We start from the raw sequence: 17679 nt of genomic DNA, 5'->3' as shown, positions 1-17679 counted from the left end.
AACTGGGCCACTTGCCAAGAGCTGGCACTAATTTGCCAGTCATGGGAGTGAGCCATTTTGTAAGTGGATCCTCCAGTTCCAGTCAAAGCTTCAGCTATATCCCTAGCTGATAACTTGACTGTAGACCTATGAGGGACACCCTGAGACCAAACCCCTCAGCTGAGGCATTTGTGGATACCTGTCCTACAGAAATTGTGTGAGGTAATAAAGGTTTACTGTTCTAAGTTTTGGGATAGTTTGTTACTCACCAATAGACAACCAGTACAGATTTTGGTACCTAAAAAAAATTTTTTTAAACGTTTATTTATTATTAAGACACAGAGAGAGACAGAACATGAGCATGGGAGGGGCAGAGAGAGGAGGAGACACAGAGTCCGAAGCAGCCTCCAGGCTCTGAGCTGCCAGCACAGAGCCTGACACGGGAATCGCACTTGTGAACCTCCAGATCATGACCTGAGCCGAAGTCAGAAGCTTAACTGACTGAGCCACCCAGGCGCCCCTTTAAAAAAATTTTTTTTTTAATTTTTTTTAACGTTTTATTTATTTTTGAGACAGAGAGAGACAGAGCATGAACGGGGGAGGGGCAGAGAGAGAGGGAGACACAGAATCGGAAACAGGCTCCAGGCTCTGAGCCATCAGCCCAGAGCCTGACGCGGGGCTCGAACTCACGGACCGCGAGATCTTGACCTGAGCTGAAGTCGGACGTTTAACCGACTGAGCCACCCAGGCGCCCCCCCAAATTTTTTTTTTTCAACGTTTATTTATTTTTGCGACAGAGAGAGACAGAGCATGAACGGGGGAGGGGCAGAGAGAGAGGGAGACACAGAATCGGAAATAGGCTCCAGGCTCTGAGCCATCAGCCCAGAGCCTGACGCGGGGCTCGAACTCACGACCGCGAGATCGTGACCTGGCTGAAGTCGGACGCTTAACCGACTGCGCCACCCAGGCGCCCTACCCCCAATTTTTTTTTTAATGAAGTTTTGCTACTTAAAAATGGGCTGCTGCTGTAACAAACATTCAAACTCTAGGAGTGGCTTTGTCACCAGGCAGTAGATTAAAAAATGGAAGGACTTTGAGGAAAGCATTAGTGGAAGCCTACTGATCAAACCTTGATGGCCTTGGAGGAGTCTGCCAGCAAGGGCTTATGGGTAAATGTGGTTGGCATAATTCTAAGATGGTTCTAAACATTCCTGCCCTGTTAATTCATACGTTTTGTACAATCACATCCCTTGAGTGTGATTAGAACCTGCTAGCGTGATGAAATATAACTTCCATGATTATGTTGCAAAAAAAGATTTTGCATATGTAATTAAGGTCCCTAAGCATTTGAATTAATCAAAAGAGAGATTATGGAGGGCAGGGGTGGGTAGGGCTGACCTCATCGTATAAGCCCTTAAAAGAGACAAACAACAGCATAAGAGGACCTCCTGCTGGCCCCGAGGTGGGAACGGGGGGGGGGGGGGGGGGTGTGCCAGGGGTAGTGAACCAGCATATTTTGAGATGGCCTATGGATTGTGACATGTGGCAAACAGGAGAGGACCAATGTTATGCAGGCAGCATAGGGAAAGGTATTGGTAGAGGGAACAACACGGGTAAGATGGGAGAGCTTGAAAGTGTATAGTCTGTGAGTAGTCTAGCCAGTGGGAAGAGTGACAGAAGACAGCATCTGGGACGTGAGTACCATGATAAGGAGCTGGACTATTTCACATGCGCAGCAAAAGAGAGTAATTTAAATCAGGAAAGTGATGTAACCATCGTCTTTAGAGAATACTTCCCGTGCACCAAGAACTAAGTTGAAAACGTGCATGCGTTACCTCACTGAATCTGTAATAGTACCAAAAGAAGTTACTCTCAGTATCCCAAGTTCACAAAGGAGGAAACTCCATCTTGGAGAAGTTATGCGCAAACCTAGTAGGCAAAGCTTGGAATTTGAAACCTTAAAGGTATGCTGGGTAATTATTTCTAGATCACACATCTAGATGAGAATAAAGAATGGTATGAACATCGATTAAAGAAAGGCAGACAAGGAGCCTCCTAAGGCTACTGCAAAGGTTTTGAGGGAAGATGCGCACTAAGAAAAATTTCAATCCTGGCTCTGCTATGTTCCCTGTAGCTTTTGGTTGGGACTTCTGGATGTGCGCACTCGTACCACAGCGTACAGGATGAGCAATTCTGCAAATAGATACTTTAAAAAGTAAATACTATTAGATGCAGTAACTGTAAGAGGTGGAGGATGCTAATTTTTACCTGGAGTAAGGAACATTTTAAAGCCTTTTTCTATATCTTTAATAATCGTCTGATATTGAGTCTGTTTTATAGAAATTCAGACAAAATTGGTTCAAACTGAGCTAAGAGAAAAATTAAAAAGAACTGGAAACTAAAAGCCTCGTCCCTTAAGCTAGTCCCGCCCCTTCATTGCCCCGCCTTCCACCAAGCCGCGCCTCTTTGGGGCTAACACTAGCTTTCCCCAGCCTTCACCCGGCGACTCTCAGTTCCAGGATCCCGCCCAGCTTCATTTGCTCGCGAGAGTTTCTTCATCTAGCCGAATCACAAGGCTGCTGCAGGAAACGGAAGCAGAGAAGAGTCGCGAGACTTGGCTAGACCGCATGCCTCCCCAGACCCCTCCCCTCCCTCCCGGCGCACCTTCTGGCCCAGCTTTCTCGGTTGCACGTGTAGTTGTTTTGGCTCAATCTCACGTGGCCGCGGAAGTGCCGGCGCTGCAAGTCCGCCCCCAAGATGGCGGCACCCAATGAATGGGGTTGCAATCCGCTTCTGCTCAGTCTCGAAGTATAGCCTTTGCGGTGTCTGCGGGGCCATGGAGCGGCCTGGGTTCATGGCTTCGCTGGTGGTGAGTGCTGGACGGTAGGGTGGGGCGCTCGGGGTGTCAGAGTCGCGCAGTGGAGCCCGTAGTAGTTTCTGTCCCCTGGCACTTCCGGTTTCGCGCGTTGACCCGTCTTCAGGTCAGTGGTCATCTGGCAGGTCCCGGAGGGAACGCCGGTTTCCTGGGCCACCGCTGGGCCTCGTGTCAAGGCTGTGCCTTTCCTACCTGGAAAACAGAAGGACACGGGGGTGGGGTGCTTGACAGTTTTCCTCAAAATGGAAAGAAAAAAAAAGTTGCAATTATATAGTGTGACCACATTCTGGAGAACTTGGGAATTAAGTATATGTAACAACAATTCGCCCCCCCCCCCCCGTCAAAAAAAAAATACCCACAACGAAACAAAAACGCTTGCATCGCTCAGATTCTTCCTGTCCAGGACTATGTTTTTTATTTAGCTGTATTTGTTTTCACTCTCATAAAATGACCTGTTCATTCAATATATAATTAATCTGTTTATTTAAAGTGTTCTTGTAGGCTTTGGGTATATTGATAAGTGTAAATAATTACGGAGCCAATAAGATAGTAGTGTGTAGAAACCTACCAGAATTAACAGGTTTGAACATCGAAAACAACCCAAGAACCAAAACGTCTGTAGGGATACCGGATACAGCAGTGAACAAGACAGATTGGCTGCTTGTGTGTGTTTTCATTGTGGAAGAGTAGGAAGAAACAGTAAAAAACAAAAAACAAACACAAAACACAACCTTTGAAAAAGCTTCCACTGGGGTAATGGAGGCTCAGTAGAATTTCATTTAATTATTGTTTGTTGTTGCAGGTGTTAGTGATAATATGGTGAACAAGACAGACCTCACGTGGGTCAGGTGGTGGAGACAGAATAGTAAAATGACTGTTAGGAAAAACGGCAATGATCTGAGGGCTGGTTTCATAGTGTTACGGAGGATGTGCAAGGGAGTGCCTTAGCCTCACTTGTGGGATCATGTTTTAAATCTAAGTCTATTGAGACTTGTGTAAACTAGGTTTTAAGGATACAAAGAAATACACCATTTTGAAGTTTTCCACTCTAGTGAGACAGAAGTAGTAGCTTTGACAATTAAGATTCCTTTGCTGGGAACTGGGGTAAGCTCTTTACATACATTGATTTTTCAAGTTCTGACAATCAGTTAAGTCTTTTTTATTTATTTATTTTTATTTTTAAAAATTATTTTTAATTTTATTTTTTTAAATTTACACCCAAATTGGCATATAGTGCAACAATGATTTCAGGAGTAGATTCCTTAGTGCCCCTTACCCATTTAGCCCATCCCCCTCCCACACCCCCTCCAGTAACCCTCAGTTTGTTCTCCATATTTATGAATCTCTTATGTTTTGTCCCCCTCCCTGTTTTTATATTATTTTTGTTTCCCTTCCCTTATGTTCATCTGTTTTGTCTCTTAAAGTCCTCATATGAGTGAAGTCATATGATATTTGTCCTTCTCTGAGTGACTAATTTCAGTTAGCATAATACTCTCCAGTCCCATCCACTTAGTTGCAAATGGCAAGGTTTCATTCTTTTTGATTGCCAAGTAATACTCCATTGTCTATATATACCACATCTTCTTTATCCATTCATCCATTGATGGACATGTGGGCTCTTTCCATACTTTGGCTATTGTTGGTAACACTGCTATAAACATTGGGGTGCACGTGTCCCTTCTAAACAGCACACCTGTATCCCTTGGATAATACCTAGCAGTGCCATTGCTGGGTTGTAGGGTAGTTCTATGTTTAGCTTTTTGAGGAACCTCCATACTGTTTTCCAGAGTGCCTGCACCAGGTTGCATTCCCATGACAATCAGTTAAGTCTCATCTTAGTTTTCCAAATGAGGAACTGAGGTACAGAGAGGTTAGGTAACTTCTCCAGAGTCACACAAGTGATATCTGTTTCATGTGTGTAAGTGTCAGAGCTCAGATTCCAACCAGGCAGCGTAACATGGGATTTCATGCTCATAAACACTCCTTGATACTCTCCCTGAAGTCAGCAGCAGTAGCTAGCCATTGCTAAAAACAGGTGAGTGCCAGAGTTAACAAATGAATGGTAGTTTTAAAATTTATTAAAATAGGATACAAAGGCCAAAAGATACTTTTTTTTTCACCACAGTTACAGAAGGCATAATTAGGATCAATAAGTAGAAAAGTTTCGAGGAGGTTAGATTTCATTCCAGCTAAAGAGGAATGATTTTGTTTGTTAAGCACACACAGTTTATCGGCCATGTGTTCTGTCCACCAGGCACTCTGGACACTAGCCCTTGGAGGTATGGTGGTGAACCAACCAAACTCATAAGTACCATTTAAAAAATGAACTGAGGTGGGCTGGAGATAGAACAATATTGGAGAACCTTCTTGAGATTCTTGGAATGACCAAGAAAGCCCCCGAGGAGGTAACATCAAGTTAAGACATGAAAGGTAGGAAAGGGAAAGACACTTCCAGGAGCAGAGGAGAAAATTGAAAGGGAGCAGTGTGAACGAAAACCCTCAGGTGGAAGGAATTGAGGATGGTAAAGTGGTGGCTAAGGCCTAGTGGGTAAGGGTAGTGTGGCAGGGGGTCGTGTATCAGAGGTGAGTCTTTGTGGGCCATGGAAAGGAATTTGGATTTTTCTTTTCTTTTTTTAAATGTTTATTTATTTTGAGAGAAAGAGCACGAGCATGAGAGAGGCAGAAAGAGAGGGAGAGAGAGGATCCCATGCTGGCTCTGAGTCATGGGCTGGGAGTCCACTGGGGGGCTCAAACTCTGGAACCATGAGCTCAAATCAAGAGTCAGATGCTTAACTGTCTGAGCCACCCAGGTGCCCCAGGACTTTGGATTTCATTTGAAGCATAATGGAAGTCATTAGAAAGTTCTATTATCAAAGTAGTTCAGCAATGGAATGGCCTCCCCCCACCCCCCCACCCCCGCTCAGGCTGGGAGTATCTTTGAGGTAGGCTAGGTGCTCCTGGGGGAGTTGTGTTTTGCTTGTCGCTGTGCTGCCAGGGCCTGGCATTTTGTAGGTACTCAGTCTTACTTACTGAAAGAATGAATGAGAGATAGGTGTAAATGATTGCCGGTCTTGAAGCTCAGGTTCTAAGTATTGAATGAGAGAATGTTAGATACGCAATACAGAGCCTGACATGTAGCAGTCATTTAAATACTTGCTTCCTAAAGCTTCACGAGGAGGATTGAAGGGTCGTAGAGTAGAAGGGAAGAGCCCCTGGGATGTTAGTGTTCATTTGGAGCAGAGTAGGCTGTTGAGAAGGAAAAAAACCTCAGAGCACAGTGACCGATTCATACTTTTACGAAAGCAGTTGGAACCAAGTATTAGCAACCTAAAGATGTTCATAACATTTAATTCAGTGAAGACAATAGAAAGCCACTTAAACGTGACACAAGAGAGAAGTGGTTAGGTAAACGGTAATAGATGCATTTCATGAGCGATTCATGGGCCATTAACAACAGTGCTGGTGAAGAGTGTGTGCTATAACATGGAAAATACTTGTAAAAGAAAAAAATACAAGGCTGCACGTAGATATATCTGCTCATGCCTGATTAAAACTATAAAAATATGATCTGTTCATGAAAAAAGGACTATTGAAATTTCCCAAGATAATACAAAATAATTTTGATAATAGCATTACTTTTTCTCTAGGTTTTTTTAAGATACAAAAAGTACTTTTTTTTTTTTTTAAATAAATACCGTACCCTGTATTACGTCTCTTTTCCTGCCTGCCTCTTCTCTCCCCTTCAGTACTTAACGATTTCACGGTCCTTGTAGTTCATGAATTCATCTGGCTTGTTACTTGAATGAGACACCCAAAACATCCTGCTGTCGTTACTGTGAGCCAGTCCTCGGTTCAGGGAAAAGAAGCTTGGCAAGTGTGGGCACTGTGCAGTGTGAAGTAAAGGCGGTCCTTTGGGTGGTTGCCTGGGTTATCAAAGTAGCCCTGAAAACTGATGAGAAAAGGTATGATTATTTAATGACCTGTAAAAACTCTTGTCACTGTTAAATGACAGACTCCTGCTGTTGATGTAAATGTGTAAAGAAATGAAAAAAATAGTAAGGCTGATATTTAACTGTAATTTACAACATGAGAGACACAGAGTTTCTTTGTGAAAGTGTGTCAGAAGGAATTTGAACAGTGCTTATCTTTTTTCTTTTAAATTTTTTTTTAGCATTTATTTATCTTTGAGAGAGACAGTGTGAGTGGGGGGAGGAGACACAGAATCTGAAGCAGGCTCCAGGCTCTGGGCTGTCAGCACAGACAGAGCCGGATACGGGGCTCCAACTGGGAACGGCGAGATTGTCACCTAGGTGGAAGTTGGAGACTTAATGGACTGAGACCCGTAGGTGCCCCAAACAGTGCTTATCTTCTAGTAACATAACTTACATAGAACTAGCATCTTTGTTATGCCTCGGCAAAGTGTCACACAGCCTCGGATCCACTTCCAACATTTTATCCTGTGCTTTCCATGTTAGAAAGTATGTCAGAATTCTTTGATGGGAAGACTTTTGCTGGTGTTCTTTCCTCTGGGACACTTCATCCTTTTGGTGATAGCCGCTTTCCTCACTTAGGTTGATAAGTTGGCCTTTGCTAATTGCCTCTCTGCATATCTAGATTTCAGTGTTCCCACTTTTCAGTTATTTGCTGCAGTTTGATCTTTGTTGGCCAGCTCCCTCTATTGATTTTCTACTTTTGGAAAATGTCACTCTGTTTACTGTAATATGACCCCTGGTGTTGGATGTCTTGTGTTTCTTGTACTTGGAATTCATGCCTCCTCTTCCTGTGTAAGGCATAGGCTGTTTCCTTGACTGTTCTTTTATTTTTAAATTGTTTTCTTAGGTGGTTCTGAAAAAGTTCTTTCATAATACTGGTGTCTTCTCCCTGGGCCTGACCTTTGGCTGAGAACCAGTGGCAGAATGTGACTTGAGGGGAATGACAGGGGTTGTGTTGCTATGGCTTCTTCGGTGGGTGAGCAAACAGAGTGAAAAGAGAGGATGAAGTACTGGACATACTTTGAAGGGAAGTTTTCCATGTTATTTGCCATGTATTTTTCTTTCCTCGAAGATTGCCTCCTAGTTTTCAATCTGGTGTAAAGGGATGTTAGTATCTTATGATGAAATATTATCTCCAGATCTATAAGGAGTTGGGAATGATGCTTCCACATTCTCTAGGTTGCTTCGTGTGACTTTTTCTCTTTTGGCATTTTAAGTCAGAGTGAGCAGATCGTTTTTGCTTGTTTTGATGTTGAGCTATACCCTGGACACAAGTGTATTCTGAATTTTGATCAGTCACTGGAGCCTGCAAGGTCCCCTCAGAGACCCTCGGTCATCTAGGACCACAGTTGAGAACCAGTGTTGGTGGACGCCTTTTTTCTGTGTCTCACGTACTGGGAGATGGGTCCGCTTTTCCTTTCTCATTTTTCTTTAGGCATAAGAGGGGGTTGGAGGAATGTTTTAGTATTTGATAATTGCAAAAGACTTGTTAATGTGATGTTTTGTTACCACTTCTGAAAGAAATGCTACCTGTTGAAATAAAAATTTAGTAGTGAAAATTTATATGATACAGAATTTGAGTAGCACTAATGAAATGTCAAATAGAGAAAAGGAAAAAACTGCACCCAGGCCTTTTTCACCTCCACAAATCAGGCATCTTTTACCTGTTCAACGAGACATATATGTTAGCCTTTGCTCTGGTAGTGGATAAGAGTGCTTCAAACGTAAGGCCCCTGCCCTCGTGCTTTATAGTCCAGTAGGAGACAGATGTTAAAAAGAAAATGAAACAAAAATTAGCCATGCAGTAGCAAATAGTGATGAAAAGTAGCCATTTACTGAGCACTTTAACATGTGCCTGTGCACATTTTTCACAGCAAGTCTTATAGTTGCAGTTTTGTATTTTTTTTAAGTTTATTTATTTTGAGAAAGAGAGCGAGTGAGCAGGGAAGGGGCAGAGAGAGAGGGAGAGAGAATCTAAGCAGGCTCCCTATTGCCAACATGGAGCCTGATGTGGGCTTGAACTCACTAACCGTGAGATCATGACCTGAGCCAAAAAATGAGAGTTGGACCCTTAACTGAGCCAACCAGGGGCCCTTTGTATTCTGCTTCTAAAAAATTAACCCATAAATTCAAATCTAACGGTTATAAAGGAATTTGAACGTATGTATTTCTCAAGTTTTTTAGTTGATGCTGAATTGTTCCTGCCATGCATCACATGATTTGGCTTTGTGTGGAGTGTGTCCATAGGTGATTCTTGTCCAGGAGGCAGAATTTGAGGAGAAATTTAAATTCATTATTACTAATAAAAGACTTCAATTTATGTATTTTATATATGAATTTATTAAATTTAATATATGAATGTAATCTTCAATCTTTATCACCTAAGTCTTTTCATGGCCTTTAATAGTCATGTCAGAAATACTGCATCCAGGAAACTTTGAAGGATATTTATAGTAACATACTAAAAATAATAATTTTTATTTACTGATAAGTGATAAAGGCTGGCATTTTGCAGTTTTTTACTGGCGTTTCCAGCTTTTTATTATATACAAGTGTGTAACAGGCTCACGTAATTGTATTTAATTCTCATTTAATCTCCCTTTTCCTCGGCTGCAGTGACTTCTTACTTGACATGTCTCTGAAGGCAAGGAAAATAAAAGCAAAAATGAACTATTGGGACCTCATTAAGATAAAAAGCTTCTGCACAGCAAAGGGAGCACTCAGTAAAACTAAAAGGTAACCAACGGAATGGGAGAAGATATTTGCAAATGACATGTCAGATATAGGGTTAGTATCCAAAATCTTTGAAGAATTTACCAAACTCAACACCCGAGAAACAAATAATCCAGTGAAGAAATGGGCAGAAGACATGAATAGACACTTTCCCAAAGAAGACATCCAGGTGGCTAACAGACAGATGAAAAAATGCTCCACATTGCTCATCATCAGGGAAATACAAATCAAAACCTTGTTGAGATATCACTTCACAGTGGTCAGAGTGGCTAAAATTAGCAACTCAGGAAACAACTTCTATTGGAGATGATGTGGAGAAAGGGGAACACTCTTGCACTGTTGGTGGGAATGCACACTGGTGCAGCCGCTCTGGAAAACAATGTGGACATTTCTCAAAAATTAAAAATAGAATTACCCTATGACCCAGCAATAGAACAACTAGGAATTTATCCCAAGGAAACAGGAGTGCTGATTTGTAGGGGCGCATGTACCCCAATGTTTATAGCAGCACTATTGACAATAGCCAAACTATGGAGAGAGACCAAATGTCCATCACCTAATGAATGGATAAAGAAGATGTGGTCTGTATATACAATGAAATACTACTTGGCAATGAAAAAACAATGAAATCTTGCCATGTACAACAATGTGGATGGAACTGGAGGGTATTATGCTAAGTGAAATAAGTGAGTCAGAAAAAGATATAGATATATTTTCACTCGTGGAATTTGAGAAACTTAGCAGAAGACCATAGGGAAAGGGAAGGAAAGATAAAAACAGAGGGAGGGAAAGCATAAGAGACTCAAATACTGAGAAAAAATGAGAGAACCAATGGGGTTGATGGGGGTGCGGGGAAAATGAGTGATGGGCATTGAGGAGGGCACTTGTTGGGATGAGCACTGGCTGTTGTATGTAAATGATGAATCACGGGAATCTACCTCGAAGCCAAGAATACACTGTGCAGACGTTAGCTAACTTGACAATAAACTGTTAAAAAATATAATCTCAATTTTGAAAAACTCTGTGTAGTAAGGTACTATTATTTTCCCCATTTCATGTATGAAGAAATAGAAGCTTAGAGAGGGTTAAATAGCTTTCCTAAGGAGACCCAGTTGAGATTGAAGCCAGGTCTGTCTGTCTGATGTCAAAGCTCTGTTCTTAGGCGATAGTTAATCTGAAAGAATTTCTGGAGAAATCGAAGGGTACTCAAAACATTACTGTGTTCTTGAGAATAGCCTCACTAAACAAAACAACCTACGTGGCCTTTTCCTTTGGGAAGTGATGATCAGCAGAATTTCTGGAGAAGTCACCCTAAATAGATCACAAAGCTATCTGTTTAAATGGAATGCTAAGAAGTATAGTAGCAGACAGATGGCACTGGCTTTCAGCTATCACAAGTGCTCTGGCAAACCACAATTGGGACAAAGAGTGACTTACTCTTTTTATTCCGAACATTTAATCTTTTTATAAAGTGTTTTCTCATCATCTCCCATATCCATTTGATTCAGACCAGCAAACTAGTGCTGAAGCCCTGCTACATATGAGGCTCCGGGTTAGATACTTAGGAGAGCAAAGGTGACTGACCTGGCTTCTGTTCTGAAGGATCATAATGTCAGGTCAGATGTAATGATTATTTAGTACTGAAAGTGAAATCTAAATGGGGTTATGTCGGGGAGTCAAGGAAGTAGCATTTAATTCTCACCGGGAGCTTGGGAAGGACTTTAGGAAGCTCATGGCATTTGGTCACAGCCTTAACAGTGGATAGGATTTTGGCAGGGGTGTGTGTGTGTGTGTGTGTGTGTGTGTGTGTGTGTGTGTGTGTGTGTGTGTGTGGTGGCGGCAGGGGAGTAGGTAGCCTTCTGTAAACGGGAGACAGAGGGCAAAGAGAGGACATTCCACACTGAAAACTAAAGCAGGAGGGCAGAAGTGAGAAGTTGTAGGTAATGTTCGGGAAACAGGTTCCTGAGACTCACCGACCATAAGAGTATGCAAAATGAAGCTGGGTAGGTATGAACATGGGTAAGGGTTCTTAGTTACCTCTTACTAAGTGCCAACTCAATACCACATGCAATCAGTGAATTAGGATTTTTTTTTTTTTTGGTGGAGCAATATTATTTGAAATCTTTACTTTATAAGTTTATAATGCTCATTATAAAACTGGAACAATACAAAAATTAGTGAGACGGTAAAAATACTAGTCATTCCCAATCTCTTGCGACAGAGGTAATAACTTGGAGGAATTCAGTGTGTATGCTTCCAAAGTTCAAGTTAGGCATATGTATAGATCCATACACATTTCTTTGTAAGGTGAGATTATATGGCATATATGCTTCTATAGCTTATTTAATTCATTTATGAATATAACATATTTCTGTGCCAGTGAGTTCAGATTGACTTCTTTCTTTTAAAGGCTTGTAGCAGTCTGTTACTCAGATAGAATTTATTTAACAAGATCCCAAGGATGGACCTTTAGACTACTGCCAGTTTTTTACTGTTATAAATAATTGCTGTAGTAAACCGTCTTGTATATTTATGCACTTATTTCTGTGGAAGAAATGTTTGGAAATAAAATCACAGGTCAAGGGCTTTATAAATTAAAATTTTCATTTTGCCAAATTGTCCTTCACAAGATTATAATAATTTGTTTCCCCTAATAGTGCCCATAATCATTCTTCATATTTTTAACCTTTTTAATTTATGGGGAAATTGTTTTGATTTGTTTTATTTGATCATTAATGATAGGGAAGCACACATTCATAATTTGGTTGGCTGTTTATATTTTTCTTTTGGGTATTGCATGGTCCTTTGTTTTGTAGTTTGTTTTTATTTTTATTTATTTTTTTGTAGTTTGTTTTTAATTCAATGTACCTTTTTAAGGTTGATTTGTAGTACCTTCTAACATATGGGTAGTAACTTTTTATTAGGGCCATTAATTCATTCATTCTTCAGATGGTTATTGAGTGCCTCATGTGCTGGTGCTGGGAACTTACTGGTAAACGGAACAGGTCTGAACCTTACAGTCTGGTGGGATCAACAGACATCAATCACATCAAAGGTCAGATGCTCAACTATAGAACTAAAACTGTGATCAGCATGTGCAAACAAGAGGGTCTAAACCTAGACTCGGAGATTGGGGAGCATGTGTACACAGTCCTAGACATGAGGAGGGTCAGGTGACATGGAGGAAAAGAGAATCAGATGACATGGAGGAAAAGAGAGAGCAAGGGGGCGGGAAGGTGCCAAGCAATGGGCAGCAGTGGGCAGTGGTGGTAGAGCCAAGGGGGAGTTGGGGACCAGAACTTCCAGAGTTGTAGGCTGTGCGGTGATTTCGTTCTTCATCCTAAGGGCTCTTGGAAAGGTTGGGAGACTTACAGGCTGGAGAGTGGCAAGATGAGATTGAAATTTGCATTTCACAGAGATGCTGCTGCCATGAGTGTAGACAGCCCAGGAGCTCCGCAGGGAGGAGGAGTGGTGGTGGGGAAGAGAACTGGTATCCCAGGAGGGTGAAGTCGGCAGTGGCTCCTTTGTTGTGGAGAAACCCGAGGAGGGGTGTTCTCTAGGAGAGCCATGTACATGGTGTGACTGGTTCCTCCTAGCTGTGGTATAGTCCTGCGGCCAGTGATGATTCTGCTTAGTTAAATTAGACAGGTGGTTTGGTTTTGTCCCGTAGTTGAGCAGCAGTGACATTTTTCTGGTATTGTACCGGCCTCCGTTTGAGAAATAAAGGTTTTATAGCACGTGATCTTGAATTTTTTTCAACTCTCAGTGTAATTTCCAAGCACTCATTAGATACTTCTTCTCTACAGCCTGTCACACTTTATTAAGTTAGAGGCCTATTTTATGTTAAGTTCTCAATACATTGGTATGTTGTAGTGAGGCTTACTGGTTACATGGGTTATGTTGTGTATATTTGGATTTTGTCAGGTTCTTTTTTCTTTCAGTGTTTTTATTTATTTGATAGAGAGTGTGCACACATGAGCGTAAGCAGGGGAGGGGCAGAGAGAATCCCAAGCAGGCTCTGCTCTGTCAGCACAAAGCCCGACACAGGGCTTGATGCCATGAACTGTGACATCATGAGTGAGCCACACAGGTGCCCCGAATTTTGTCTAGTTCTTAACTTGAAGTTTTCAGTGTCAGCTACCACAGATCTTGAAACTAATCGTTTGCCTGATAACCTTTTTGATAAATGATCATAAATAAAACAATTTCTCTGACTAAAGAATGAAAGAATTTAATAGAGTTCTTTATATTCAACTGATAGTGGCATGGGCATTTTGTACATAATTTTTTTTTTTTTTAGTTTTATTTATTTTTGAGAGAGACAGAGACAGTGTGAGTGGAGGAGGGGTAGACAGGAAGAATCCCAAACAGGCTCTGTGCTATCAGAGGCTTGAACTTGTGATAGGAGGCTTGAACTTGTGAAACCGTGAGATCATGACCTGAGCTGAAACCAAGAGTTGGATGCCTAACCACCTGATTCACCCAGGCACCCCTTGTACATAATTATGTACAAAACAGTATTAATGTAAAGTTATAAGCACTCCCTAAAGTTTTTATTTAAATTTTAAATCTGTTGCTGTGTGGCTAAATACATAGGTATTTTTATTCTATTTTTCTATTCTCTGTTAGCTGTTTTGTTTTTTTTCAGTCTCATGAATTTAAATGACATTTGACTTCTAGAAGTTTGAAATCTCCAGAAGCAATTAGTAACTTTTGATTCATGTTTTACTAGCTAAACAGATTGAATCTGGTTATTTTATTCTCTGAAGATAAGAATTCTGATGAAAGAAGCATTAGAGAATCAATGCATGCAGAGTAGCCAAATAGATTGAAAGACTAATTAACTTTCTGATTAAAACTTAGCAGTAGATGGCAAGCATCTCTCCGAACCCTCTCCTAGGATTAAAGAGAAAATCAGAATGAAGTAGAGAATGTTTTTAAAGAATCTAGTCTGAACAGACATTCCCACCAGGATTTTCATTTTCCTTGTGTTTTAAGAAAATGAAGAGCATGCAAAATATTTTATTTATGTACTGAATCTTAAAAAACCCTTTAAAAATAGTTGAGAAGAATGTTGGAAGAGATTGGCTCCTTTTTTTACTGGCCTACATTACTTATGAACATACTCCTATGACTTAGAAAAGGCCACCTTTATTTCCAGAAAGAAAGCCCAGCGTTTTGTCATTCTTTTACTGCCTCTTGTGGTTTTCTTCTGGCACATCTCTGTAATGTTTTAGTGACCTCATTTTAGGTCATTTGCAGAGTAGACCTTCATGATCTACGAGATTCAGTCATGTTTCTTAGGCTGATCATATAGTACAGTATTAATGTTTATGGTAATGAGCTTATCTGTTTCTCTTAAAATAATTTTTTTTTTCAACGTTTATTTATTTTTGGGACAGAGAGAGACAGAGCATGAACGGGGGAGGGGCAGAGAGAGGGAGACACAGAATCGGAAACGGGCTCCAGGCTCCGAGCCATCAGCCCAGAGCCCGACGTGGGGCTCGAACTCACGGACCGCGAGATCGTGACCTGGCTGAAGTCGGACGCCCAACCGACTGCGCCACCCAGGCGCCCCTTAAAATAATTTTTAATAATTTACCTATGCTAGTTAATGACTGGATTTCTCATGAGAGTAATTTCATTTTTGCAGTGAACTCTTTATTGGTTTTATGGTGAGTGGTAAGTAGAGCAGTGTTTTTTATGTACTGAGGTTTGTACCATCTGAGCATTTCGTATACCCAAAGGATGGAAAAACTCATCATTTTGAATTTTGCCTGTATGTTTGAATAATACTGATTTTTCTTTTTCTGCATCTTAGTTTTTAATGTATAGTTTTTTAAAAAGTATATTTCTACCTTCTGATAGGTAATATATCCATGTGGTTCAAAATCTGGAGGATAAGAAAAGTTAATGATTAGTTTTAAAAAGTACTATGTAGCAACCGTATTGAAAGTCTTTTTTTCCTCCTTGTAATTCTTCTGTCTGCCCATGGGAAACAGGTTTTGATTCACATTTTTAAAAAATGTTTATTTTGAGACAAAGAGTGTGAGTGGCGCAGGGACAGAGAGAGAGTGGGGGGGAGAGAGAATCCTAAGCAGGCTCTGTACTGTCAGTGCATAGCTCGACGTGGGGCTCGACCCCATGACCCTGGGATCAGGACCTGAGCCAAAATCAAGAGTCAGACGCTTCACCAACTGAGCCACCCAGATGCCCCTGATTCACATTTTTAAATGATGCCCTAAGACTGTGTATTGACCTTTGACTCTTTACTTGAGTTGATATTTTTACCTAAAATTGTTTTCCTGAATTTCTTTTTGCTTTGACTAAGTTGTAACCAGTTAAAAAAAAAAAAATTCTACATATATTCCACTGTAATCATTAGGTGAAAACTTAGTTTTTAAAGTGCACCTTTCTAAAGCAACATGATGTCTCTTGGGAGATGACTAGTTAGGACCTGGTTTTAATATTCTCTAGGAATTTAGCTCCCCCGCCCTGCTTTTATTTACTTAATTAAAAAATTATCAAGGAATTTTTAAATATAAAGGAGAGAGAATACTACGGGAATCCTTAGATGTATGAATCTTAAAATAACAGATCTAGTTCCCAAGGACCATTACCTATTTATTTATTAGACAGCGAGAGTGAGCGAGCAGGGCAGAGGGGCAGACAGGGAGAGAAAAAGAAAAGTAGGCTCTCCACGCTTAGTGCATAGCCCGATGCAGGGCTCGATCCCATCCTGAGCCTAAATCAAGAGTCCAATGCTCAACCGACTGAGCCACCCAGGCACCTCCCCATTACCTATTTTAAAATGACAGTCTCCCCCCAAAAGTCTTACTTCGGTTTTACTACTCATTTATTAAAAAGACAAAAATATAAATTTGGTCTGATATGGAAAGATCAGCAAGATAAATTAAGTGATAAAAGTAAGGTGTGGTGCACTGCATATTGTATATACCTTTTTCAAAAAAAAGGAAAATACATATTCGTGTTTGCTTGTATATACCTAAAGTAACTTCAGAAGGATCCAGTAAGCAAACAGCAGAAGTGGGTATCTGAGTTATTGCAAGGGAAGGAGGCTTTGGACTCTTAACCTTTCTGAGATTGTTTGCTTGTTTACTTTTTGAACTGTGTGAAAGTATTAAAAATGAATTTAAATTTGATTTTAAAAATAAAAAAAATATTGGGGCGCCTGGGTGGCGCAGTCGGTTGGGCGTCCGACTTCAGCCAGGTCACGATCTCGCGGTCCAGCAGTTCGAGCCCCGTGTCAGGCTCTGGGCTGATGGCTCAGAGCCTGGAGCCTGTTTCTGATTCTGTGTCTCCCTCTCTCTCTGCCCCTCCCCCGTTCATGCTCTGTCTCTCTCTGTCCCAAAAATAAATAAACGTTGAAAAAAAAAATTAAAAAAAAATAAAAAAAATAAAAAAATATTGAAAAATTACAAGTTAAGAATATAGCACAATAATCATTATTTCCCCAGGAAAATTTATAAATTCAGGTAGAAGGTCTTTTGTTTGACTATACCAAATAAGTTGTGGATCAACAGGTATGAAAAATGTGCTTTAAAGATTACCTTTTTCTTATCCCTACCCCCCAAATGGCAGGGTAACCTTTGATTGTAACCTTATTTTCCTTTCTCTCTCTCTCTCTTTTTTTTAAAGGCTGGTGGGGTAGCAGGTGTCTCTGTTGACTTGATATTATACCCTCTGGATACCATTAAAACCAGGCTGCAGAGTCCACAAGGATTTAATAAGGCTGGTGGTTTTCGTGGAATATATGCTGGCGTTCCCTCTGCTGCTATTGGATCTTTTCCTAATGGTAAAATTTATGTTGATATTCTTGTCCCTGCTAGAAAGCCAACATAATGAGATTTATTTTCCGGATGGTATGTGGTGTCACCCCGTGTAGAATTGCTCTTGTGTTGTAGCTTATCTTCTGAATTTGTTTTCTATTCATTAACCCATTGCTTTTGAATCGCTAGTGTGAGATCCTGTTCCACTCTACTTGTAATAGAAGTACAATGGTTTTTAAATGTTTTTTCCTGTTAAAATCCCCAGTTAGAAGCTTGAAAATGTTACTGTAATATTGGTTGTCATACCGTA

General features: G+C 40.8%; 1 protein-coding gene across 2 annotated transcripts in view; it reads left to right on the top strand.

The window, feature by feature from the left end:
• Positions 1-2587: 2587 nt before the first annotated feature.
• The window catches only part of SLC25A26 (solute carrier family 25 member 26), a 136205-nt gene continuing 121113 nt past the window's right edge, over positions 2588-17679 (top strand). The window contains exons 1-2 of one of the 2 annotated variants that reach the window (XM_053219108.1): positions 2588-2848; positions 17239-17395. In XM_053219108.1, the coding sequence (XP_053075083.1) occupies positions 2750-2848; positions 17239-17395 (256 nt within the window). In that variant the 5' untranslated portion in view covers positions 2588-2749. The remainder of the gene's footprint in view (positions 2849-17238; positions 17396-17679) is intronic. The other variant, XM_015072445.3, reaches the window with a different exon arrangement.

This window comes from Acinonyx jubatus, chromosome A2, assembly GCF_027475565.1.
Source record: "Acinonyx jubatus isolate Ajub_Pintada_27869175 chromosome A2, VMU_Ajub_asm_v1.0, whole genome shotgun sequence".
NCBI lineage: Eukaryota > Metazoa > Chordata > Mammalia > Carnivora > Felidae > Acinonyx > Acinonyx jubatus.
Note: the sequence above shows the minus strand (reverse complement) of the source record. Positions and strands in the feature narration are given on the sequence as shown.